The 23,303-nt window shown below is 60.5% G+C and overlaps 3 protein-coding genes across 7 annotated transcripts; 2 read left to right on the plus strand and 1 right to left on the minus strand.

Moving 5' to 3' along the window:
• Positions 1 to 18: 18 nt before the first annotated feature.
• Positions 19 to 5,342, minus strand: ILK (integrin linked kinase). Its single transcript, XM_015852538.2, has 13 exons — positions 5,234 to 5,342; positions 4,542 to 4,641; positions 3,312 to 3,477; positions 2,949 to 3,044; positions 2,737 to 2,833; positions 2,550 to 2,633; positions 2,254 to 2,339; positions 1,895 to 2,004; positions 1,573 to 1,700; positions 1,210 to 1,331; positions 1,043 to 1,142; positions 825 to 955; positions 19 to 668 (listed from the first exon to the last, which is right to left on the minus strand). Exons 2-13 carry the CDS (start codon positions 4,628 to 4,630, stop codon positions 519 to 521), a joined length of 1,359 nt encoding a protein of 452 aa, XP_015708024.1. The 5' UTR covers positions 4,631 to 4,641; positions 5,234 to 5,342; the 3' UTR covers positions 19 to 518.
• On the plus strand, positions 4,547 to 8,981 carry RRP8 (ribosomal RNA processing 8). 3 transcript variants are annotated; one of them, XM_032442292.1, is made up of 8 exons: positions 4,547 to 4,641; positions 5,234 to 5,670; positions 5,752 to 6,449; positions 7,053 to 7,182; positions 8,122 to 8,228; positions 8,319 to 8,415; positions 8,604 to 8,761; positions 8,802 to 8,981. In XM_032442292.1, exons 1-7 carry the CDS (start codon positions 4,620 to 4,622, stop codon positions 8,712 to 8,714), a joined length of 1,602 nt encoding a protein of 533 aa, XP_032298183.1. In that variant the 5' UTR covers positions 4,547 to 4,619; the 3' UTR covers positions 8,715 to 8,761; positions 8,802 to 8,981. The 3 variants fall into 3 exon arrangements, with proteins under 3 accessions (XP_032298183.1, XP_015708026.1, XP_015708027.1); XM_015852540.1 differs by having other exon boundaries at positions 8,604 to 8,981; XM_015852541.2 differs by lacking the exon at positions 4,547 to 4,641 and having other exon boundaries at positions 5,552 to 5,684; positions 8,604 to 8,981.
• Positions 8,975 to 21,732, plus strand: LOC107308572 (F-box/WD repeat-containing protein 7-like). Of its 3 annotated transcripts, none has more exons than XM_015852539.2 (13): positions 8,975 to 9,190; positions 10,893 to 11,063; positions 14,358 to 14,660; positions 15,742 to 15,824; positions 16,253 to 16,391; positions 16,891 to 17,025; positions 17,125 to 17,248; positions 17,568 to 17,704; positions 18,951 to 19,064; positions 19,571 to 19,752; positions 20,014 to 20,239; positions 20,902 to 21,112; positions 21,220 to 21,723. In XM_015852539.2, exons 1-13 carry the CDS (start codon positions 8,996 to 8,998, stop codon positions 21,486 to 21,488), a joined length of 2,289 nt encoding a protein of 762 aa, XP_015708025.1. In that variant the 5' UTR covers positions 8,975 to 8,995; the 3' UTR covers positions 21,489 to 21,723. The 3 variants fall into 3 exon arrangements, with proteins under 3 accessions (XP_015708025.1, XP_032298182.1, XP_032298181.1); XM_032442291.1 differs by lacking the exon at positions 8,975 to 9,190 and adding an exon at positions 9,461 to 9,566; XM_032442290.1 differs by lacking the exons at positions 8,975 to 9,190; positions 10,893 to 11,063 and adding an exon at positions 14,154 to 14,264 and having other exon boundaries at positions 21,220 to 21,732.
• Positions 21,733 to 23,303: the final 1,571 nt, after the last annotated feature.

Here is a 23,303-nt window from a genome sequence, read left to right on the forward strand (position 1 = left end):
CACCCTTCGGCCCGTGGCCAGTTTTCATAACAAATATTTATTTCAGATGCTGGCGGCTTTTCCACGTGGCCTGGATGGAAATGATAAAAAGTGAAGCGCGAAGCTGGGGTGGTGCTGGGCACAAAAAGGCAACTTTCCCCTGCTGTCCTTAGCAGGGAAGAGCACCAGGACTGGACACTGTCAGCATGAGACCAAGTGGGAGAGCTGCCCTGGGCCTGGGAGCATGACGTGGCTTCAGGGCGGCAGAGCCCCACCACGCTCAGTGGCTGCATCCAGGTGTCCTGCTCAGTCTGCCCACAGCTGCCAGGGAGGGTGGAGGTGCTGCCATAGATCGGTGCTACAGAGCCCGAAGCCCACAGAGCGGCTCCAGGGAAGGCAGCATCGCCTGTACCGTGTGTCCATGGCTGGCTCAGGGTGAGGGGGCAGCCCCTGCTCCCCCTTAGCTCTGGGGTTAAAGGCACTTGGAAGTGGTGGGGAAGGGAGCATGGCAGCGGCGGACATCGGGGAGGCACCTCCCTCTACTTGTCCTGCATCTTCTCTAGGATGGGCACGATCATGTCGAACTTGGGGCGCTTGGCTGGGTCCTCGTTCATGCAGATCTTCATCAGCTTGCAGATGTGTGGGGAGATGCCGGGGGGGATGGTTGGACGGAGCCCCTCCAGGGCCACCTGGGAGCGGGCAGAGCAGGGTCAGCCAGCTGGACACAGCCCTGCCTGTGGTGGGCACATGGAGCTCTCCATGCCACTGTGCTCTCCATGGAGCCCTGCCTGTGCTCCCTGCTGACCCAGCTGTGCTCACACTGCTTTGGTCCCCTCCCCCCTCACCTTCATTCCTATCTCCATGTTGGACAAGTCTGCAAATGGCACCTCGCGGGTCACCAGCTCCCATAGCAGCACCGCGAAGCTCCACATGTCCGCCGAGCGCCTGTTAATTTCCTCTGGCTTCTTCTGCAGGGCTGCAGAGAATCCAGTGCAGCACAGGGGCTGAGAAGGGCAGGGAAGGGGGCAAAGCAGCAGGAGGGGCCCGACTGTCTCACACTCACCTTCTGGTGCCACCCATGCGGGCGCATACATCCGCCCGGGGCACTGGAAGGAGAACTTCACGTCGGCCATGCTGATCCTTGCCGTCATGTCCTCGTCGATCTGGGGAGTGAGATGCAGTCAGAGCCACCCACAGCCCAGCCCATGGGCTGCAGGCAGCAGCACTCACCATGATGCTGCGGCTGTTCAGGTGGTGCCGTGGGATGAGGGGCTCCAGCGTGTGCAGGAAGGCCATGCCCCGAGCTATGTCGAAAGCGAATTTCACTGCCTGCATCTGGTCCACCACAAAGTCTGCAGGGAGGGAGGAGGCACTGGGGGTCACTGAGGAATGAGTGTCACGTGTGGGAGGGGACAGGGATGGCAGCACTCGGAGCAGGGACACGCAGGCTGCAAACTGAGCTCCTCGTGGCCACCCTGGAGCTGCAGCTGGAGGAGTCGGTGCTGCTGCCCCCCGTGTACAGAGAAGCAGCCCCCCCCCCCAAGGACAGAGTGACCAGCGCCTGCCTCAGCTGTGTCATCTGTTAGCACTCACTTGTCCCCTCGTGTAACACGTTGTAGAGGGAGCCGTAGGGCATCCAGTGGCTGATGACAATGGGATGGGGGGCCGGGGGGGCCTGGCAGGCACCCAGCACTGGCAGAACATTGGGGTGAGAGAAGATCCTGCAAGAGAAGTGACGGTGCTGAGTTGCTGCTCACAGCCCTGCATCTTCCCTGCCCTCCCCTCTGGTGGCTGCCTTGCCCCCACCAGCCTCTGCTCACCCTGTGGGCTCCCGTCTCAACCCCCCACCCCAGGGATGGTGCCCACCCTCAGGGGCCTTGGCTCCTTTGGGGAGGATGAGGATGCTGCCACTTACCGCAGCTTCGGGTACTCCTCGTTGAAGTCTCGGCTCTTCCGAGTTGTCCAGTCCCGAATCTTCAGCAATTTGACGACGATGTCGTTGCCTTGCCAGCGTCCCTTCCACAGCTGAAGGGAGACAGATGGATACGATCACTGTGATGGGGGGCTCTCAGTCCACCCCTCAGCCCGCTGTGCAGGGCCTGGATCCTGCAGTGAGGCGCAGTGACCGCAATGAGCTGTGAGTTGTCCCAGCCTGCAGCCGGCCCCACAGCGGGGCCTGGACGCCCCCCAAGCAGCCGTACCCCTTCTGTGCTCTGTGTACAGCCAGGGGCTGAGGGAGCACCTGATGTCCCAGCAAGGAAACAGCCTCCATACCTCTCCTGATTGGTTCTCATTGAGTTTCTGGCTCAAGCTCAGCTGTTTGTAGTCTATTCCAGCAAGTTTGTTGAGGGTCCCATTTCCTGTAAGAAGAAAGGATTGCATGGGACTTTCCTCCTGTCTGGGGGCTGCAGGAGGAGCAGCACCAGCATTGTGTGCAAAGGCACTGCACTAAGGGAGCCTCCCTTGCCCCACTGAGCCACGTGCTGTGCCAAGCGCTGCCCCTCAGCCCTGAGTTCCACCCCAGCACACAGATCCGTGCCCCCAGCTCTGCAGGAAGCCTCTGTCCTTACGGGGCCGCGTGCGGGTCGTGCCCTTCCAGAAGGTGTCTTTGTAGGGGATCTTGGTCAGGTTCTGGCCCAGCTTCTCTGCATGCTCTGGAAGCAAATGAAGAGTTGGACAGCGAAGCAGCCCATGGTGCTGAGCTTCAGGGCTGCAGCAGCCAGAGGCAGGGACTGGGTGCAGGTGGGAGCCTCCTACCTTTCAGGATCTCCCGCAGAGGCATCTTGGCTTTGTCAATGGGCGTCTCGCTGTATTTGTTGGCAATGCTGACCAAGGCCCCGTTACCCACGAGGTCCTGAGGAAGAAGAAATTGAGCACCCACAGCTGCTGCTGTTTTCTCAGCCCCTTCCTACACACCCAGCCTCCCCCCTGCCATCCCCTGTGCTCCTGTATCCAGGTGCTGCTCTCACCTCTGCCACCGTGTCGTGTCCCCAGAAGCAGGCGTAGTGCAGAGGGGTGTTCCCGTGCTCATTCACCGCGTTGATGTCCGCTTTGAACTGGATCAGCTGCAGGCAGGACAGTCCTGGTGAGCCCAGAGTGGGTCCCTTCCAGTGCACTGAGGGGGGGGGAATGCACTCACAGCAGGGGCTGCTGATAGGAAGGGGCTGAAGGCTGCGAGGGGATGGTGGGAGCACCCAGAGGTGGGTGCAGTGAGTGCATGGAGGGGGCAGGGAGCAGTGGGGCAGGGAGCAGTGGGGCAGGGAGCAGTGGGGCAGGGCCTGCTGGGCACAGTGAGTCTGACTGTGGCTGTGCAGTGTTTGGGGAGCTGGTACCTTCTGCACGATGTCGCGGTGGCCGTGGCTGGCCGCCAGGTGCAGCGGGGTGTCGTCGCCGCGGTTCATGACGTTGATGCGCGCTCCGCGCATGATCAGCATGTCCACCACGTTGGAGCGGCCCTCGCGACAGGCCCAGTGCAGGGGGCTGAAGCCGTGGTCATCCCTGAGGGGACAGCGGTGAGGATGTGCTGGGAGCACGCAGGGCTGTATCTCAGGGGAGCACTGGGGAATAGCACTGGAGGAGACCCCATACCATCCTGCAGCTCCACGGGCCCCTCAGCTCCTGGCCTGGCTGAGTGAGGCACAGCTCCGAGCCCAAGGGATGCTGCAGCCCCAAGGGCAGGGAGGTGAGTTCTGCTCCCACTGCTCAGCACCCAACAGCAGCAGCCACACAGCCCCAAAGCCACGCTGCACCCTGCCATGCTGTGAGGAGCAGCCCAAGTGCTGCCCCTGCTCTGCCCACCCCCAGGAGGGCCCCGACCACGTTCCATCGTCCTCATGGCTGGAGCAGCAGAGGCTGCTGAGGACCAGGAGCCCCCCCATGCCCCCCCCATCTGCTCGCAGCCGTGCCTGGCCAAGTAAGGGAGGAGGCGGCAGCCGGGCCTTAAAAGGAGATTAGGGCCCAGTAGGCGGGGATGGGGATGGGGATGGGGATGGGGATGGGGATATAGCAGCCCCACTGCCCTCAGCTCCAGCAGAACCGGGGCCATCCAGTGCACTGCCAGCACCGTTCCCGTGGCACACAGCGCTGGGCTGGAGCCGAACACCCCATAACAACCAATAATACCCCATAACAACCAATAATACCCCATAACAAGCAATAATACCCCATAACAACCAATAATACCCCATAACAACCAATAATACCCCATAACAACCAATAACAGCCCATATCAAGCAATAGCAGCCCCGGGGATACAGCCCAGCCCAGCCCAGCTCTGGGGGACGGGAGGGCACAGCGGTGCCCCTGGGGTCAGGGGTTACTTGAGGTCACCTCGCCCTGCAGCCCCCTTTGGGGGGAGGCTCCTCCCAACGCCCCCCCCCCAACCCACGGCCGGACACCGGGACAACGGCGGTGTCCGAGGGGGCGGACGGAGGATGTTTGGCGCTCATGCCTCAGCGATGCGGTAACTTCCTCCGGCGGGGAGGAGCCGCATCCCACCGCCCCCCCCCCCACGGACACGGGGCGGAAACGAGCCCCGGAGCATCCCCCGCCCCCCCGCTCACCCCTGGTTGAGGTCATTCTCGGTGTTGTCCAACCACAGCCGCACGGCCACCGCGTTGCCCTCCCGGCACTGCGTGAAGATGTCATCCATCGCGGCTGGGGCTGCGGGGAGCGCGGGGTGAGGGCGAGGCCCCGCGAGGCCCGACGGTCCCGCACTGCTCGGGGGGGCCGCAATGTCCGCAGTGTCGCGGGTGCCCGCGGCCAACAGCAGGAAACAGCGCGGAGCCCGCAGCGTTACCTGCGTTATCTGCAACCCGCACTCGGGGCCGCGGCCGGGGGGAGCGGCGGGGATCAGTGCGGGAGGAGACCCCGCACCGCCCCGCGGCTCCGCGTCCCGTCCGCCCGCTGCTCCCGGCCGGTTCCGCTCCTCGGCCCCGACGGCAGCGGCCGCGCAGCCCCAGGGCGGCCCCGCAACGGGAGGGATGCGGGGCTGAGCTCAGCGGGATCCACCGCGACGGGCCGCGGCCCCGGGTCCCCCCGCAACATACGGACCCCGCACACGGACCCCGCTCCCGCCGCCCGTCCCGACGCTGCCGCTCCGCCCCCGGCCCCGCGCCGTCCCCGCTCCGCGCCGCGCAGCCCCGCAGCCGCCTCCATCTCCGCCCCGCTCCTCCCCGCGCCCTCGGCCGCCGCTCCCGGCCCGCTCTGATCTCGAGCTCCGCCCGCACGGCCCGGCCCGGCCCGCCGCCCTTACCGGCTCCGGCGGCGCAGGGCGGTGGCTGTGCGGGGCTGTGCGTGGCTCCGCCCCGGCCGCACGCAGCGCCCCCTGCCGGCCCCGCACGGCGGAGGAACCGGCGGGAACGACAAGGGGCGGTGCGGGAACGGAGCGGAGATGGGCGGGGAACGAGGGCGGGGAGAACCGGGGGGAGGAACCGGGGGGAGGGGCCGAGGGGCTCTGGGCGGTGCCGGTCGCTGCCGTTCACCCTCCGCTCCGCACGGGGCGCTGCCTCGTGTGCCCGGGGCTGCTCCGGCCGCCGGTGCACGTGGGGTCCGGGCGCTGGGTTCGGTCCGTGCCGGTTCCGCTCGGTCCCGTCGCCGCCGTGGCGATGTTCGAGGTGGAGGAGTGGGACGAGGGCGCGGACGGGCTGGCGCTGCCTCGGGCCGTGCCGGAGCTTCGTGCTGATGCCAAAGGTTCTGAGCCGCCGGTAAGGGGAGGGGGAACGAACCGGGCCGAGCCCCGGCTGCGGGACTGACGTTGCTCCGGTCCCGCAGGTCAGCGCCGCGATGCAGCGGAAGCGGCGGCAGCGCCTCGTGGCCACGTTGCGGCGGCTGCAGGCGGCGGGACCGGGACCGGGACCGGGACGGGACGGCGAAGAGGCTCGAAAGCGGCCCGGGAAGCGCGTGAGAACCGAGAGGGACCGAACCGCGGCGGAGGCGGCTCCGGAGGAACCGCAGCCCCGGGACGGAGGCGGCAACGCGGGGAACGAGGCGGAGCTGCCGCCCCGGGTCACCGCGGAACCGCCCCGAAGGAACGTGCAGCCCGCGGGGGGGGCGGGAGGCTCCGGAGCTGCGGCACCGAGACTGAGCAGGAAACAGTGGCGGAATAAACAGAAAAACAAACGGCGGCAGGAGAAGCTGAAGGCGGAGAAGCTGAAAGCGGAGCAGAACGGGGCCGGGGGCGGCTGCACCGGGCGGGATGAGCCCGAACCGACCGAACCCGAACCGCCCGAACCGGACGCGGTTCCCACGGGGCGGTCGGCGGCGCTGCGGGCCCGCATGGAGGAGCGGCTGCTGGCCGCGCGGTTCCGGTACATCAACGAGCGGTTGTACACCGGCACCAGCCGCGACGCCGTCGAGCTGTTCCGGAGCGACCCCGAGGCGTTTCACATCTACCACCGCGGCTTCGCGCTGCAGGTCCAGCGGTGGCCGCAGAACCCGGTGGATTCCATCATCCAACGGCTGCGGCAGCGGTGAGAAATACAGCTATAGAATGGGCTGGGATGGAAGGGAACCCCGGGATCATGGAGCTCCAACCCCACATCACACACAGGGCCACCAACCTCCACATTGATACCAGCCCAGGCTGCCCAGGGCCCCATCCAAGCTGGCCTTGAACACCTCCAGGGATGGACGGGGCATCCACAGCCTCTCTGGGCAGCTGTTCCAGCACCTCAACACTCTCTGTAAACAACATCCCCTGACATCCAACCTCAATCTGCCCTTCAACTCCAAACCATTTCCCCTTGTCCTGCTGTTATCTGCCCTTTCACAGAGCTGACTCCCCTCCTGTCTGTAGGCTCCCTTCAGGTCCTGGCAGGCTGCACTGAGGTCACCCCGCAGCCTTCTCTTCTCCATGCTGAACAAGCCCAGCTCCCTCAGCCTGTCTTTGTATGGGAGGTGCTGCAGCCTCTGAGCATCTTTGTGGCCTCCTCTGCACCCTCTCCAACAGCTCCATGTCTTTCTTATACTGGGGGCCCCAGACCTGGATGCAGCACTGCAGATGGGGAGAGCACGGAGCTGTGGAGCTGTAGGGCACTGGGGGGGTCCGGCCTTACCAGCTGTGTGCCCTGCAGGTCGGCCTCGCTGGTGGTGGCAGATTTTGGGTGCGGGGATTGCAAGATCGCCAACAGCGTCCGGAATAAGGTGCACTGCTTCGACCTGGTGCCTCTCAGCCCCCTGGTCACCGTCTGCGACATGGCCAAGGTACGGGGCTGTGCTGGGACTGGTGCTGTGTGTGAGCAATGAGGAGCTGTAAGGATGGGCTGCGCTGTGCTGGTACCTATAGGGGCAGTGGGCTGCGCTGTGCTGGTACCCATAGGGGCAGTGGGCTACACTGTGCTGGTACGTATAGGGGCAGTGGGCTGCTCTGTGCTGGTACCCATAGGGGTAGTGGGCTGCGCTGTGCTGGTACCCATAGGGGCAGGGGGCTGCACTGTGCTGGTACCTATAGGGGCAGGGGGCTGGCACTGCTCGCACTGTACCCATAGGGGCAGTGGGCTGCACTGTGCTGGTACCTATAGGGGCAGTGGGCTGCACTGTGCTGGTACCCATAGGGGCAGTGGGCTGCGCTGTGCTGGTACCTATAGGGGCAGTGACCTGCACTGTGCTGGTACCTATAGGGGCAGTGCACCATGTGGTGCCTGGTGACAGGACAAGGGGCAATGGGCAAAAACTGCACCCGGGGAGTTCATCTGAACATGAGAAGGAGCTTCAATGACCGTGAGGGTGGCAGAGCTCCGGCACAGGCTGCACAAAGGTGGTAAAGTCTCCTTCTATGGAGATACTCAAACCCAGCAGCGTGTTGTTTCCTGCACAGCCTGCTATAGGGAGCTTGTATTATAGGGGTTGTAGTGGGGAGGTGTCCAGGGTCTCTTCCACCTCCTGCTTTCCTGGTACTCTGTGACTAATTGAGGTCTATGGGGTGGCTGCTTGATGCTGCCCGTCAGGTCGCAGGGAATGGGCTGAGCTTCGTGTTGTGGGGAGCAGGAGAGGAGGGTTGAGAATGAGAATTCCATGCTTGTATGTTGTGAATGTGGGGTGCTATGGGGTGCTGCTGCTTGGGGCCCTTTGCTCAGCTGAATCACAGTCAAGGCAGCGCCATGGGCAGGGCCGGGCCCCGCTCACACTGTTGTTGCTCTGCAGGTGCCGCTGGCGGATGAATCAGTGGATATCGCAGTGTTCTGCCTGGCGCTGATGGGCACCAACCTGCAGGAGATCCTGGAGGAGGCCAACCGCGTTCTGAAGCTGGGGTAGGCAGGGCTGGGCGCTAATAATGGGCGTTAATGGGCGTTAATAAGGTGCGGGCGGTGCCAGCCCTCAGTGCTGCGCTGACCCCGCAGCGGGACCCTGATGGTGGCCGAGGTTTCCAGCCGCTTCGAGGAGCTCCGGGCCTTCATGAACGGGATGGCGCAGCTGGGCTTCAAGAGCGGCAGGAAGGTGCGACCGGGCGGGGCCGGGGGCACGAACCGGGAGTGGGGACGGGGCGGGACGGGACCCACGGGGCTGCGGGTGCGGGGCACGGCGGGGGTGGGACGGGGGGGTGCGGCGCTGGGTGCGGTGCTGGGTGCGGTGCTGGGTGCGGTGCTGGCCCGGTCCGCCCGGCGCTGACCCGGTGCCGCCCCCAGGACGTGTCCAGCTCCTTCTTCTTCCTGCTGGAGTTCACCAAGGTCCGGCCGCCATCACACCGGCCGTGCCCCGCGCTGCGCCTCCTGCCCTGCCGGTACAAGCGGCGGTGACACACCGGGACACCGGGCCGGGACTGACGGCGGAACGACCGGACCGTGCGGGCGGAACCGACGGGGGAACCGGCAGCGCGGCCGACAGCGGGCGGAACCGACGGGCGGGGCGGGGCTCCAGGCGCGGACGGAGCCGGGTCCATGTGGGTTCATACGGGTCCTTACGGTTCCATACGGGTCCACACGGATCCATACGGGTCCATATTGCTCCATACGGTGCCGTCCCGGTGCGCAGGCGCAGTGCTCAATAAACGCCCGTTTCCGTTCCGTTCCGTGGCGTTATGGGGCGGGCGGGGCCGCGGCTGCGCAGTGTGGGCCGGGCCTGTTCCGCGGCCGCCAGCACCGGGATGTCGGGGCCGGGACCGGGACCCGGCGGGGGGAAACTCGACATCAACCGTGCGGGGGTGGCCGAGCTGGAGGGGGCGCTCAGCGGCATCGGGCGGCGCCGGGCGAGGGGCATCGTCAGGAAGAGAGAGGTACGGGCCGCTGAGACCGGAGGGAACGGGCCGGTTCCGTTCGGTTCGGAGGCGCTACTCGGGGTGTCGGGGCGGGGGGTTCGGGGCGGGGGCGGAACCTCGCGGTCCGTCCCGTCCCGGGGCTCCGTGTCTCCGTGCTCCGCCCGTCGGGCCTCGCGTCCCCTCACGTCGGGGCGGCTCCTCCCGGTCCGGCCCTTCCCGTCCCCGTGTCGGGGCTGAGCTCCGGGGCCGAGGGGCGGGTGATGATCCCGCTGCGCTGGGATCCCGGTGCCGCCCGTGACGGAGCGAACCGGAGCGGTGCCCGATGGCGGCGGCCGGTCCCGAAGCGGCTGAACCGGCTCCGTGACACCGGCACGAAGGGACGGGTGAGCGCACGGTGCGTCAGCACGAAGGTGAACGATGTGGGACCTGAACGTGCCCGGGGGTCACGGAACGAGCGGAACATCCCGGAGCGGGAGGGGGGAGGAACCGGGCGGCGGAGGGACGGGCCGGTAGGAGGAGACCGGAGGAACCGGGGTTTGTTTGGCCTGGAACGGAGCTGAGAACGCGGCGTCAGCGGCTGTAAATACAGCGGGGGGGGGGGAGAGAAACGGCCCTTAAAAGAGCTGCGGGTCCGGGAATAGGGGGACGTGAACTCAAAGGAACCGGGGCTGAAGTTTGAACGGCGCTTTGGGGTAACGCTGTTTGTTGGGGGTGAGGAGGGAAGGTGACATGAGAGCACGGCGGGTCACAGCGCGGTGCGAGCTTTGTTTGGTGCCTGTGTGACCTGCTCCATCCCGGCTGCTCGGGGCCCTTCAGCTCCGTGCTGGGGGCTGTGCAGGATGCGGGGCTGCTCAGCACAAAGCTGCCAATGGGGCTGTGCAGGGCGATGGGCACCGGGTGGGCACAGCAGGAGGTCGGGGCTGTTTGCAGCTGATGGAGGTTGGTCCTGTGGATCATTGAATGCACTTTGGGTTTGGGATCATTGAGCTGCAGGACGGCATCTCCCATCAAAGCTGCTTTTGGTCCGTGTGTCCACCCGTTAGAAAAGCCTGAGGGGAACAAGTGAGCTCACATAACAAGTGCATGAATAGTCAGTTTGTATCACAGCTTCATGCTGAGGGAGGTTGTGCTGGGTGTCAGGGGAGCAGGGCTGTCCCAGCAGAATGAAATGTGTTACATCCCCCATCACCTCCCCTGCTGTCATGGCTTTGCATTGCAAGTGTTTGAGACACAATCGCACCCCAGGAGGTGCTTTACTTTTTGTTGGTCCTCTCCAGGCACTGAGGGACGTGGTGCAGTGAGGATGGAGGTGGTGGTTGGGCTCAGTGACCTTAGTGATCATTTCTGGCTTTAATAGTTCTGTGATCTGTAATTCTGTTACCTCTCCTTGTGAGTCTGTGTCCTGTTGCTGCAGCTGCTCAGGGCAGGGAGGGTTTGTGCAAACAGCAGCACTGGGAGAAGCTTCTTTAGGCAGGAGATGTTCTGTCCCTCTAATGGGTGTCATAGTGAGCACGTGAAATACAAAGGTACCGCTCCAGCTCCTTCCCCTGAGCCCCCAAAGTAGCAAAGGGAGCTGTGACTGTGAATGAAATGAAAGCTGATGGGTCTGGGACCTCCTGGCAGGGAGCAGCAGGACAAAGGTGTTGGTAAGCCCGGTCCTGCCTGGGGCTGATCCCCATTTGTCTGAGCCCCGTGTTCAGTTTCACTTCTCCTCTCGCAGGAGCTGAAGGGCTTCAACTCGCTCGATGACCTTCTCCATGTCAAAGGCATCACCACCCGCATCTTGGAGCTGAACAGCCAGCGGATGACCTGCAGGAGGCGGCCAAGCAGCGAGGAAGCCGTCAGGGTGAGCCCTGCTCTGCTGGGGGACAGCAAAGCTCCTGTGCCTCAGGTAGGAAAAGAAAGAGACTTTCCTATGTGATGGGGAGGGGGATCCTGCCTGCAGCACTGCAGGAGCTGGGGAGAGGCTGGTACAGGCGCAGGGAGATCTGCTGGTCAGGAGACACCTGCTTTAGTCAATGGGACAAGGAGGTGTCAGCTCTGAGCTGCTGAGAGGTCTGTCTGTAGTGCTCGTTGAGGCAGCATTGGGCCTTGGGGAGCATCCCAGCACTGGAGGTTTTGTGGCCCTCGCTTTGGTGGAGTGCACAGCGCTCCCTGAGTGTGCGTCCTGCTGGAGCTGCTCTGCTGGCTGCATCTGTCCCGTGGCTCCCATAGAACAATGCTCTGACTTGGGTCCAGAGGAGGGTGATGAAGATGATCAGGGGGCTGCAGCACCTCCCCTATGAGGACAGGCTGAGGGAGCTGGGCGTGTTCAGCCTGGAGAAGAGAAGGTTGCGGGGTGACCTCATTGCAGCCTTTCAATACCTGAAGGGAACCTATATCCAGGAAGGGGAGTCAACTCTTCGAAAGGGCTGACAATAGAAGGACTAGGGGAAATGGATTTAAGTTAAAAGGGGGAAGATTTAGGTTGGATGTTAGGGGGAAGTTGTTTACTAGGAGAGTGGTTAGGCCCTGGAACAGGCTGCCCAGTGAGGTTGTGGATGCCCCGTCCTTGGAGGTGTTCAAGACCAGGTTGGACGGGCCCCTGGGCAACCTGACCTAGTAAATGTGTATGTTTGGTGGCCCTGCCAGGCAGGGGGGTTGGAACTACATGATCCTTGAGGTCCCTTCCAACCCGGGTCATTCTGTGATTCTGTGACTCTAGAAACATCCATAGCTTACAGCTGCCTCCCCTGCCCCAGAGCAGCTCTCCACTGGCAGCCTCCTGCAGACAGTTGTTGAGTTCCACTAATTGTTCATCGTAAGAGGCCAGAGCTGGGTGTGGACAGCAGCTCTTCCTCTAGGCTGGCAGCTGGAGGGGCTGGAGTCCATCCCTATCCAAGGCCTTTGCCCTCTTGTTCTTGTCTGCATGAGCAGCAGCCAGCTGCCTGCCTGCTGCTGGGGGCTTCAGGAAGCGCATCTTCCTGCTGCTGGTCCCTGTGGGCTGAGGAAGCTCCCCAGGAGGCAGGAAGGCTCTGTCCAGTTCAGCCCTCAGGCGTATTGCCTGGAAGGTGTTTGTGTGCCTGGAAGGTGTTTGTGTGCCTGGAAGGTGTTTGTGTGCCTGGAAGGTGTTTGTGTGCCTGGAAGATGTTGGTGCTGGCTCTGGGTGCCCTGGTGCTGCCCCAGCACTTCAGTCTCAGCTCCCCACCCTGAGCCCCAGCTCTGAGCACTGGAGGAAGTGCTTGAGGAGCCCAGGCTCAGCACTGTCCAGCCTTCAGGAAGGTGGATCCAGGCAGGTTGGGGTGGCCTCTGCCTGCTCTGGGCACTGTCTGGTGCTGCCCTTTGCCCTGCTGAGTGCTGGGGAGCCAGGGCCTTGTTCCCTAATGTGAGTAAGCCCAGTCCTCTCTGCACTAAAAGCTGCAGTGCCTGGTAGGAGCCTCTTAAAGCACCAAGGATTTTCCTTCCACAGGTGTGTTTTTGTGCCGGAACCAAACAACCTCCTCGTTTTGTTTCTCTTCCTCCTACAAGATATTTTCTTCACCTTTGAATCATTTCTGGGAAAGGGTTGACCAATACCTTGATGTTTAAAGCATTCTGTTTTAAAACGTGGATTGAACGTTGCATAACTGGGGTGTGTAGAGCAGCTTAAGGGTAATGTTGCTTCCCCACTTGCACCTCTTGTCTTGGACTTTTGAGCCTGAAGTTTGTGCTGGGTGCCCCCTCAATCCTTGTCAGATGTGGCTTCCTGGGATGAGCAGCCCCTTGTTGGTCCGGCTCTCCTTGTCTTCACATGGAGAGCATGAATTGCCTCTGGGTGTGCTGAGATGTGTTGTATTGAGGGAGCCCAGCATAGCAAGTGACTCACATCCCTGGACGAGTGTCCTTGCTTCCTACTGAGATGTCAATCTCAAAATATCATCAGAAAAAAACATCATTTACTTCCCTGTTATGAGCAAAACAGACGCTGTGTTGTGGTTTCTCGCCCCTCTTCTGGGCCTGCGCAAGGTCCATCAGCAGGCAGCGAGGTTTCTCAGTGCCAGGTACCTCGTGAGACCTGCCCAGCTGTGCTGGCTGCCCTGATCAGCCCATCTCCCTGCACGGCCCTTCCGAGGCTGTGATGTGGGTCAGAACGCTGTGCCCTGCTCCTCTGTGGCTGTGTCTCATCTGCGCCATTTATCTCATTGCTTCTGTAACTCCCCAAGGAGTAAAATCAGCTTCATTTGGGAAGGTGAATTTTCAAGGCCTGCTCAGCAAAGCGTGTCCCTGTCATCTTTTACCAATGGAATCAGCCCCTCTGTTTCCAGCTGTCCAGCTCGGTGCAGCCTCAGCCTTCTGCTTCCTTCACTTCTGGCACAATTTTTGCACTCTCCTGACTTTTGCAATTCCTTCTATGTGCCAAACTTCATTTCAAATGGTCCTTGTGGGCCATTGATCTGCTGGTACTGTGTTGCCTGAGACTGGTGCACGCAGCTCTGCTGGCTGAGGTCTGCACTGGAAAACAGTTCCTCCTCCTCCTGTGACATAAGGATGTTGTTCTGCTGCTTCTGAGTGATTACTGAACGCTTCTGCTTTTGTGTGTGTGTGATGGTGGTGGTGGTGCTGCTTTTTGAGGGGAGAAGAGGTGCAGGTGGCAATGGGGGGATGCAGTGCGCGCCCTTCCAGTGGTTCAGCCCCAGGTTGGGTTGAAGGGCCACCACCTTGGTGTGGTGCTGCTCACACTGCAGTGAAGGCTGATGATGGTGCAGCCTGCACTTCCCAGCCAGGCAGGGCAGCCCGTGTGTGCAGCAGCTCTGCCTCGTGCTCTGTCATGCAGAGCGCTGCTCCCAGCTGCAGTAGGAAGGGGCTGGCAGTGCACAGTGGAGCTGGTGCAGGTGAGTTCAGCGGTGCTTGGTGCCTTGCTGCTCCTGCAGTGTTTGCAATTGCTTCTCAGCCACGTCACTGGGTCATGTGGCAGCCGTGCCCTCCTTTGGGGCTGGGAAGCTTCCTGTCTCCACGCCTTGCTGGGCTGTGGCTGCCTATGACCCTGAGGAGCACAGTGGCTCTAACGTCTGCTCCCCTCTTCCCATCTTCAGCTCTGCCCTGCTCACCACTCCCTTCTTGGGCACCTTTCCTGGTCAGCTGCCCCTCAGCCCCTGTATGCCACCACTGAGACCTCAGGGATTATCTATGGCCAGCAGACCTGACCCTGTGTCTCTTTGTCCTGTAGGTAGTGGCTGAGGAGGAAGATGTGTCGGGGCCCTGGGAGCTGGAGTGTGCTGGGAAGAGGAACCTGGAATCGGGGCTGGAGGCCAATGATTCCCAGGGGCAGGAGGAACAGGAACCGGTCAGCTCCACAGCCTGCGGGGAGCCAGAGGAGGAGGAGGAGACGGAAGAAGAGGAAGGGAGCTGCTGCAGTGAGGAAGGGGAAGATGGCAGCAACATCTACTTCTACTACACCATTGGTGAGCGCTGGATAGACTACCTGCAGCGCACGGAGGACAGCGGCTTCCTGCGCCATGTGCGGCCCAAGGTAACACTGCTGTGGGTTGGGGGGCTGAGTTTCTAACTGTGGATCCTGTGGAAGTGATGGGGAGAAGAGGTTTGTGTGTGGGAGGGCTGCCACCCAGGAGCTGGCACAGGCGCACTGCGTGTGATCTAATTGCAGCTGGTGGCTTTGGATCCCGCTGGTGCCACAGCGCTGGTGCCAGTGGCCCACAAGCCACAGCACTATGCTGAGATGCTGCTGCAGGTGGGGGGGGGGGGCTTGGCTGACATTGCCATGGGGCCTCTGGGATGTTTTGTGGGCCTGCAGGGCAGCTCAGGTCTGGTGGCTGGACTTGGATGCCATCTGCCTTTCAGGGACACTGCCCCAGTGTATCCAAGCACTGCTGGTCACCCCCCGGCCATGCCTTGCTCTGGGCTGGGGTCCTTTGGTGATGGTGCCAGAGTTGTCCTCAGGGAATGGGGTTCTGTGGGGGCCAGGCAGAGGTCAGCCTGTACACGGGGTTGTGGATGGTGCCTGCCTGTGGATGGCTCCTTCCTGAGGGGGTGGAGTAGCCCTTGCTTGCTTTCTTGTGTCTGTTGGCAGTGCAAATAGATCCCCATTCCATCTGTGCTTACTGTTAGTTCTGTGCTGCTTGTGTGGACTTAGAAGGATGCTGCTTCCTACTGATGCAGCTGTGTTGGACTATGGACTGCTGCACATCCCAGCACGGCTTTCCTTGCACTTGTCAGGCACAACTGGAGTGCTGAGCTACTGGGCTGGCTGCAGGGCTGCCTGCTCTTTGTTGGACTGTGCCTAAAGGCTGAGCAGGCATTTTCTCAGCTGCTCCTTTTGTTCCTGCGTGCTTTGTCTGCTGACCTTTCCCCATCAAGCCTGATATTCCCTTCAGAAAGACCAAGTTCTATTAAACCCCTTCAGAAGTCAACTCCTCTGCCTGCTCCGCAGTTCAGGTGGCCCTCAGCTTCCCCTGCAGGTCCTCAGCATGAGCACAGTCATGGAAGACAGGCTTGGTTGGGTCTGTTCTTCTCATGCTCTTGGCAGAAAGTCAGTGACCCAGAATGCGCACAGAACATGCTCCACCCTGTTTCACCTCGCCGTTGTCTTGCAGATGAAGAGGAAGTCAGAGAACGGCCTGGATGGCAGAGCACTGTCCCCTGGTAAAAAGCTGTGCAAGGGCTCCGAATACAGCAGGTAAGATGAGCTCTCTGTAGCCTCTTTCAGTAGCCCCAAACAGCCACTGGGTTTCATTCTGGAGCCCTACTGGGGCAGTGGAGTCTCCTACTTGATAGTCTCCAAAAGCCACCTGGGTTTGATCCTGGGCAGGCAGCTCTGGGTGGCAGGGTTGGACCAGGTTCTGGTGTTGTCTCCACCCTCAGCCTGTCTGCAATTCTGTTTTTATGTAAAGCAGGTTGGTGTAAAGGGACTGTGTGTGTGTGGCTGTGGGTCTGCATGTGCAGCTGTGGTCCATGTGGAAGTGAGGAGGAGGAGGGTTTAGCCTGTGGGAGGCCCATGGTTTATGTCACATGGGTGCTGGTGTTTTGGGAGCTGTTTGTGTGTTGTGGTCAGGCAGCAGTGGGATGTCTCACCTTTGCTTTGGTCTCTCCCTTGTTGTGTTCCAGGACGTTGGGTCCCTGCATGCCCAGTCCCACCACCACCTTTGGGGATCTGCGCAATGCTAAAGCTGGCCAGGCCCGGCGCCGCCGCATCCCCTCTGTTGCTCCTCCTCCCGAGCTGCAGGACTGGCTGCGCACCTTCCAGGTAGGCACAGATTGTGGCCAAAGGGTTTGTCTCAGCAGGGAGCTGTGGGTCTGAAGGGCAGGTGTGAGGGGGCCAAAGCCCGTCTAATGAGTCCATCTACAGACTGTCTGCTACAGGGAGGGGTTCTGGGTCCTGCAGCGGAGTTTCAGCAAGTTTTTGCCCTTAGCTCAAGGCGTACAGAATTGGTCCATCTCCTGTTCTCACTGGGCAGTCTGCCTTTTTTCTAAGGTGATGTTGCTTTGCCTGCCATCGTGCAGCTCCAGTGTCTAATCGTATATGACTAGTGGAGCTCCCAGCCTCATCTCTGTTCTCCTTTCTGTGCTGGGGCCCTGGCCAGCTCCAGGGGCCATGCTCTGCAGCAGCCCAGATATTCCCATGGTGGTTGGTATCACTGCTGGGGCTGGGCTGGATGGAGGCACTGCACGGCTGCAGGGGAGCCACAAGGGCCTGCTGTGCATGCAGGCAATGCAGGCAATGTGATTGATGTCCTTGTCCTCAGCGGTGGAGCGGCCCAGAGAAGTTGCTGGCGCTGGATGAGCTCATTGATCGCTGCGAGCCCTCCCAGATCAAGTACATGATGCAGGTCATTGAACCACAGTTTCAGAGAGACTTCATTTCGCTGCTGCCCAAGGAGGTGAGTCAAGGCAAGAGCCAGGCTGGCCCCACTCCTGTGTGCTGGTCACCAACCATGGGAGCCTGCTCTGCCGTTGTGACCTGGCTTCTGGTCTTGCAGCTGGCACTTTATGTCCTCTCATTCCTGGAGCCTCGGGATCTGCTCCGCGCTGCCCAGACCTGCCGCTACTGGAGGGTGTTGGCTGAAGACAACCTGCTCTGGAGGGAGAAATGCCGTGAGGAAGGTAAAGATCTCTCCAGCACGTGGCACACTGTGCCTGGGATCTGCAGTGGGGCAGCCCACAGCTGCCACTGCTGTGCATCATAGAATCATAGAATCACAAGGTTGGAAAGGACCTGTAAGATCATCTAGTCCAACTATTCTCCTTTTATCATACCTACAGAAAAACCCCTAAGCCAGATCTCCTAGCTCTCTATCCAGGTGCTCCAAATCTCCTAGCTCCCTATCCAGACACTAATCATCTTTGCTCCTACTGAGGAGGGGACATGAACAGCCTGTGTATTGCCAGGAAGTCTGCGTCAAACTGCTTGTTCTTCCTGCAGGCATCGAGGAGCCCCTGAACCTGCGTAAGCGGCGCCTGCTGAGCCCTGGATTCATGTACAGCCCCTGGAAATTTGCCTTTATGCGGCAGCACAAAATCGACATGAACTGGCGCAGCGGCGAGCTCAAAGCCCCCAAGGTGGGTTTAAGCACCTGCAGCAGCGTTTGCTCAGGAGCAGATTCTAGACATGCAGGAGGCTGGTACAGGAAGGAAGCAGCAGGAAAATATCCATGACCAATAGGATGAGATCAGCTCTAAGTGTTTGAAATCTGCTTCGGGAAAAGCTTTTAGGTGTCTGGCTGCCTTCAGGAGGTGTAAGTCAGAGTCCTCCACCTGTATTTAAATCTAAATACTTCCTTTGTAGCTTCCTGCAACTCCTGTCCCCGCCTGCAGAGAGCAGATCCACAGCGCAGCTGGTGTCGGGGATTGCTGCAATGGGTGGAGCAGGGCTGCAGCTCTGCCAGTGGGAAAAGGGTTGCCCTTAACTCCAGAGCTTTTCATCTCTTCCTCCCTTCTCTGGGTGTGTGTTGCAGGGCTGTAGCTCACCTTGGCATCCAGCAAGTGATATGAACCTTCTGAGGCTCAGCCAGACCTCGTTCCCAGTGCATCCCACAGTGTGTTGTGGAGCACTTTGCTGTTGGTTTTATCTCTTCTCTGAGATCCCTTCCAGCTCCGAGTCCCCATCCACAAAGCAAGGAAAGCAAAGTCTTGGTCACCCTGTGTGATGTTCCCTTTCCCATGCCCCACAGCACCCAGGGAACAACAGCTGCACATACTGCAGTGACTGCACCTCTGCAGCAAGCTGCCCCAGGCAGCCCTTGCTGAGTCCTTAGCACCCCATTGCTGCGCCTGCTGTGAGCAGAGCTGTGAGGGGCCCTGCCAGCTGGACACCTGTCCTACCCTGTCCCCTCATTGAGGGACAGCTCTGGGCTGGCTGTAATGCTGAGCTGTCGCTCACTGTGCTCAGCCTGGTGCTGCTTGGGGCTCCGATCCTCTGAGGGGTTCAGTCACTGCCCACTTCCAGTCACTGCAACACCACCTGGTGCTGCATTGCTGCTTGGGAAGATGGGATTGGGTGCAGAGATGTTGGTGCACTATCTGCCGCCAGGGAAGGTGGAGCTTGTGGTTTTAAATACGATTGGTCTCATTGGGTCTAGGATGGAACATCAGCTCTGAGCTCAAAGCTCGTGCAGCTTAAATAGTCAGAAGGATCAGTCCTTGTGTTGGAATTCCCTTGTAGCCCATCATCCCCCCACCGCAGCCCCCACGTGTCTCCTTTGGCTCCTGCCGTAGCTGCTGCCCAGCAGGGAGGTGGCCATTGCCTCCAGGCCCCATCTGTTCTTACTGCACACCTCCCTGCTCACTCGTGGTCTTCTGTGCTCAGGTGCTGAAGGGACACGATGACCACGTCATCACCTGCCTGCAGTTCTGTGGCAACCGGATCGTGAGCGGCTCAGACGACAACACGCTCAAAGTGTGGTCGGCTGTCACTGGGGAGGTGAGTGATTGTGCTGGGCTGACAGGGCTGCTCTGCTGCTGCTGGGAGAGCTGCGCTGTTCTCTGCGTTGCTGTGGGGTGGGTGGAGGTGGGAGAGGCATCATGTTGGTTTGATGGGTTTGTCTGGTCTGGCGAGGTGCTGCTGGGGGAGGTGCTGACAGATCCTGTGACTGCAGGAGCAGTGGGATGAGCCGTCTCATGTTAGCACTCAGTGGTGGTGTGGGGACAGAGCAGGAGCTGGCTGGGTGCTTCTTCACTGGTGGTCAGCAAATGTGGACCACCCTTTTGAAGACCTGATAAGGGCAAGAAACCCAACTGGTTTTAGAACAGCAAGCAATCGTTATGGGAGAACTCTAGTGGGAACTTGAGTTTGCAGGGAGGTGGCTCGCTGGCCTGAAGGGCCCAACCAGCCCCTGCCCACAGCAAGTCCCCTGCTCTGCTGTCCCCTCTTGCAATGTTGTTCAGCCTTTCCCAAATGAAGGTTTCACATCTTGTTGTTCTTTGCAGTGTGTGCAGACCCTCGTTGGCCACACAGGGGGAGTCTGGTCCTCCCAGATGAGGGACAGCATCGTCATCAGTGGCTCTACGGACCGTACGCTCAAAGTGTGGAACGCAGACACAGGCGAATGTGTGCACACGCTGTATGGGCACACATCCACAGTGCGCTGCATGCACCTGCATGGGAACAGGTATGGGAGTGCAGGTATTCAGGGCCTGATGCGTGGGATGGGGTAGGGGGAGGTGAGGAGCTATTAAGGGCTGTGCCAGTCCATGGGGTGGGGTCTGGGGTAGGTAGAAGTACAGAGGTGTTCTGGGCCCGGGCTGGTTACTGCATGGAAAGAGGCGTCCTGGGGGGAGGTGAGCTGGGCTGTCCCTGGGGCAGCTGGTGTGCCTGGGTGGACCTGAGCTGGGGGTGGGCTGCAGCTGACACACACTGCTTCTGCTGCCAGGGTTGTGAGTGGCTCACGGGACGCCACTCTGCGCCTCTGGGACATTGAGACCGGGCAGTGTCTGCACGTGTTGATGGGGCACGTGGCCGCCGTGCGCTGTGTGCAGTACGATGGGCACAAGGTGGTGAGCGGTGCGTACGACTACACAGTGAAAGTGTGGGACCCTGAGAGTGAGAGCTGCACTCACACACTGCAGGGGCACACGAACCGCGTCTACTCATTGCAGGTAAGGGCCTGGCCCTTCTCCATACCTGTCTGTTCTGACACTTAAAAGAGGCCGCCTTTGTGCTGCGTGGGCACACTCAGTCTGTGTAAGCTGCTTTCTGCCCTTCCATCCAATCCCCTCTCATGTGTGCTGAAGGAACATACAAGCCATGCCCGTTCCTTGGGGGAATGGTGCTGCTGAGGCGCCCTGCTGGGCCATGGGGGCCACCTGAGCCCATTGCTGGCCGTGGTGCCCAGCATCTGATGCTGCACTGCTGTGGATCGGAGTCAATGATCATAAAATCACCAAGGTTGGAAAAGACCCACAGGATCATCCAGTCCAACCATCCACCCATCACCAACAGTTCTCACTAATCCATGTCCCTCAACACAACATCCAGTTGTTCCTTGAACACCCCCAGGGTCGGTGCCTCCACCTCCTGGCAGCCTGTTCCACTGCCTGACCACTCTTTCAGAGCAGTAGTATTTCCTAACATCCAGCCTGAACCTCCCCTGGTGCAGCTTGAAGCCATTCCCTCTGGTCCTATCACCAGTTACATGAGAGAAGAGGCTGACCCAGAGTTCACTACATCCCATGTGGGTCCCTTCCAATTTGGGATATTCTGTGGCTCTATGGGGAAGCGCCTCCTGTTTCAGCCCCGCTGACCTGTGTCTCTCTGGCAGTTTGATGGGACGCACATTGTGAGCGGCTCTTTGGACACATCCATCCGAGTGTGGGATGTAGAAAGTGGGAACTGCTTACACACCCTTATGGGGCACCAGTCACTTACAAGCGGCATGGAGCTACGTGACAACATCCTCGTGTCCGGCAACGCTGACTCCACAGTAAAGATCTGGGACATCAAGACGGGCCAGTGCCTGCAAACACTGCAGGGTGAGTGGGTGGGAGGGATGGATGCTGCCCAGACAGCAGGGCCAAGCAGTGGGTGATCCTGGGGCTCAGGTGGGGGCACAGGACTCACAGGTACCTTCTGCCCATAGGGCCCAGCAAGCACCAGAGCGCCGTGACCTGCCTGCAGTTCAGCTCCAAGTTCGTGGTGACCAGCTCGGACGATGGTACCGTCAAACTCTGGGACCTCAAGACGGGCGAATTTGTGCGCAATCTGGTCGCTCTGGAGAGCGGGGGCAGCGGGGGAGTGGTGTGGCGCATCCGAGCTTCCAACACCAAGCTGGTGTGTGCGGTGGGCAGCCGCAACGGGACAGAGGAGACCAAGCTGCTGGTGCTGGACTTCGATGTGGACCTGAAATGAACGCGGCCGATGCAGGCTGCCAGGGAGGATCCCGCGGGCCGGGCGTAGCAGCTGGTCTTGGTGGGGCTGGCCCCAGAGCAGGCGCTTTGCTCCCCGCGGTCTGTAAATACTGTTTGCAGCTGTCTGGGCCTTATTTATATATGTGTGAACTCCCTGTGGGGAGCCTGCGCCCAGCTGGGGCACTGTACAGAGGAAGCAGCATGTTTTGTACACACTAATATATCGATTTATTTCTGTACCTGGAGCCTGCTTCTCCCCACTGCTGTTCTCCCTGGAGCTCCTCCATCCAGGAGCAGCAGCTGCACCCCCTCCATTATGTCCCAATAGAGGAGCAGGGCACTGTGGGCTCTCCTGCCTCTGCCCTGGTGTATTTTCTTGGCCAGGGGAGCACCCTCTGCACAGAGTCCTTCCTGTAGTCTGTGGGCTTCAGCTTCTGTATGAAGTGTGTGGCAGCAGTGCTGCATGCAGCTGAGTCCTCTGTTCAGTGTGTAGAGCCGGGCAGCATCCACGCTTCCAACAGGAGCTGATTCTAGGGTCAGGGCCGGGCTCATCCTTTGTGGGAGATGGTTCCCATCTCCGATCTGTTCCTCTGTAGCCGTGGTGCAGCCCTGGTAGCAGTGCTGGCCCCTACTTGCTGCAAGCATGAATGGTGGGTGACCTGGGGTGAGGGCAGCACAGGAGCCGGGGGTGCACGATGCAGCTGAGGGCTGCGTGCAGCACATCCTGCGAGTCCTGCAGGAGGGTGGGTGCAGGGCTGGGGGCTGCTGGACCTCCAGAGCTGCCTCATCCTTGGGCATAGCTGGAGGCATAGTGTCAGAATGGCCCGATCCTGGCCTCCTCAGCAGGCAGATGGATTCACCTCTGCTGCAAAGGTCTGTGTGAGGCAGGTGCATGTTTTTCCAGCCCAGCCTTCCCCAAATACGCACCACCCAACTTGTACAGATGGATGTTTGCTCTGTGGAGGCCGCCCTGCAGAGCAGCAGGGAGGTGCTGGGGTTCAGGCAGGAGCTGGAGTGCAACATTCAGGCATGGCTGAGCCAGGCTCTGTGCTATTGTGTCTCATCTATAATGTGACCCCTGTGAGGAGCTTCCTCATGAGTGGAAGGGTTGGGACGGCCCAGCTCCAAGAGCGTCCAGGCATCCTGGAGGGGTGTGTGTGCTGTCAGCAGTGCCTCGTGCAGCAGTGGTGTGTGGATGGTGCAGGGCTGGAGCATCCTGCAGGTGCTGCCAGTGGCACTGCCTGGGATTACATGGTGAGGGCACAAGTAAAGCACTGCATTCAGTGATGTTTGTAGGAGCACCGTGAAGGCGTGAGGACCCTTAAAAATGCAGCTAAGGAAGGTCCTGGCTGCTGCACCGACCAGCTGCAGAGCTCTGCAGTGCTGTGCAGGCTGCGGTGCACAGCAACGTGTCACGGCTGCACTCTGCTCTTACCCAGCTTGCTGCCAAAAGCCAATTGGCAGTGATGGCCAAACAAAGCTGCCTGCTCGCCTTTACAGTAAATGATGTTCCCCAAATAACATAAATCACCAGGGCTGCTATTCCAGACTGCTCAGAGGCAACTGCAGAAGGTCAGTGGTGGAGTTAAGGAGAAAAATCTGTGCATTCTTCCTGAGCATGAGCTGGCGTCTTAAAAACTGAGTCAGGAGCAGGACTTCATTGTGAGCAAAGCCTCCAGCTCTTCTTGGTGGAGGATGTTACAGTCAGCGATCTCTGCAGTGGCTCCAAATCCTTTTTGTTTTAGATGAAAGCAGTGAGGGATGCTCTTCAGCAGTCCCTGATTATGTTCTTTACAGAGAGAGTGGTGAGGAGCTG

Source organism: Coturnix japonica, chromosome 1 (genome assembly GCF_001577835.2).
Source record: "Coturnix japonica isolate 7356 chromosome 1, Coturnix japonica 2.1, whole genome shotgun sequence".
Classification (NCBI taxonomy): domain Eukaryota; kingdom Metazoa; phylum Chordata; class Aves; order Galliformes; family Phasianidae; genus Coturnix; species Coturnix japonica.

What these genes read in the sequence shown, in the direction of transcription:
- RRP8 (XM_015852540.1), top strand. Translation starts at nt 4,620, where the DNA reads ATGTCATCCATCGCGGCTGGGG. An exon ending in GCTTCGTGCTGATGCCAAAG is followed by an intron (nt 5,671 to 5,751) that starts GTTCTGAGCCGC and finishes CCGGTCCCGCAG; the next exon opens with GTCAGCGCCGCGATGCAGCG. An exon ending in ATCCAACGGCTGCGGCAGCG is followed by an intron (nt 6,450 to 7,052) that starts GTGAGAAATACA and finishes TGTGCCCTGCAG; the next exon opens with GTCGGCCTCGCTGGTGGTGG.
- ILK (XM_015852538.2), bottom strand. Translation starts at nt 4,630, where the DNA reads ATGGATGACATCTTCACGCAGTGCCGGGAGGGCAACGCGGTGGCCGTG. An exon ending in GACACGACACGGTGGCAGAG is followed by an intron (nt 2,834 to 2,948) that starts GTGAGAGCAGCA and finishes CTTCTTCCTCAG; the next exon opens with GACCTCGTGGGTAACGGGGC. An exon ending in CACGACCCGCACGCGGCCCC is followed by an intron (nt 2,340 to 2,549) that starts GTAAGGACAGAG and finishes TTCTTCTTACAG; the next exon opens with GAAATGGGACCCTCAACAAA.
- LOC107308572 (XM_015852539.2), top strand. Translation starts at nt 8,996, where the DNA reads ATGGGGCGGGCGGGGCCGCGGCTGCGCAGTGTGGGCCGGGCCTGTTCC. An exon ending in AAGGGCTCCGAATACAGCAG is followed by an intron (nt 15,825 to 16,252) that starts GTAAGATGAGCT and finishes GTTGTGTTCCAG; the next exon opens with GACGTTGGGTCCCTGCATGC. An exon ending in TTTCGCTGCTGCCCAAGGAG is followed by an intron (nt 17,026 to 17,124) that starts GTGAGTCAAGGC and finishes CTGGTCTTGCAG; the next exon opens with CTGGCACTTTATGTCCTCTC.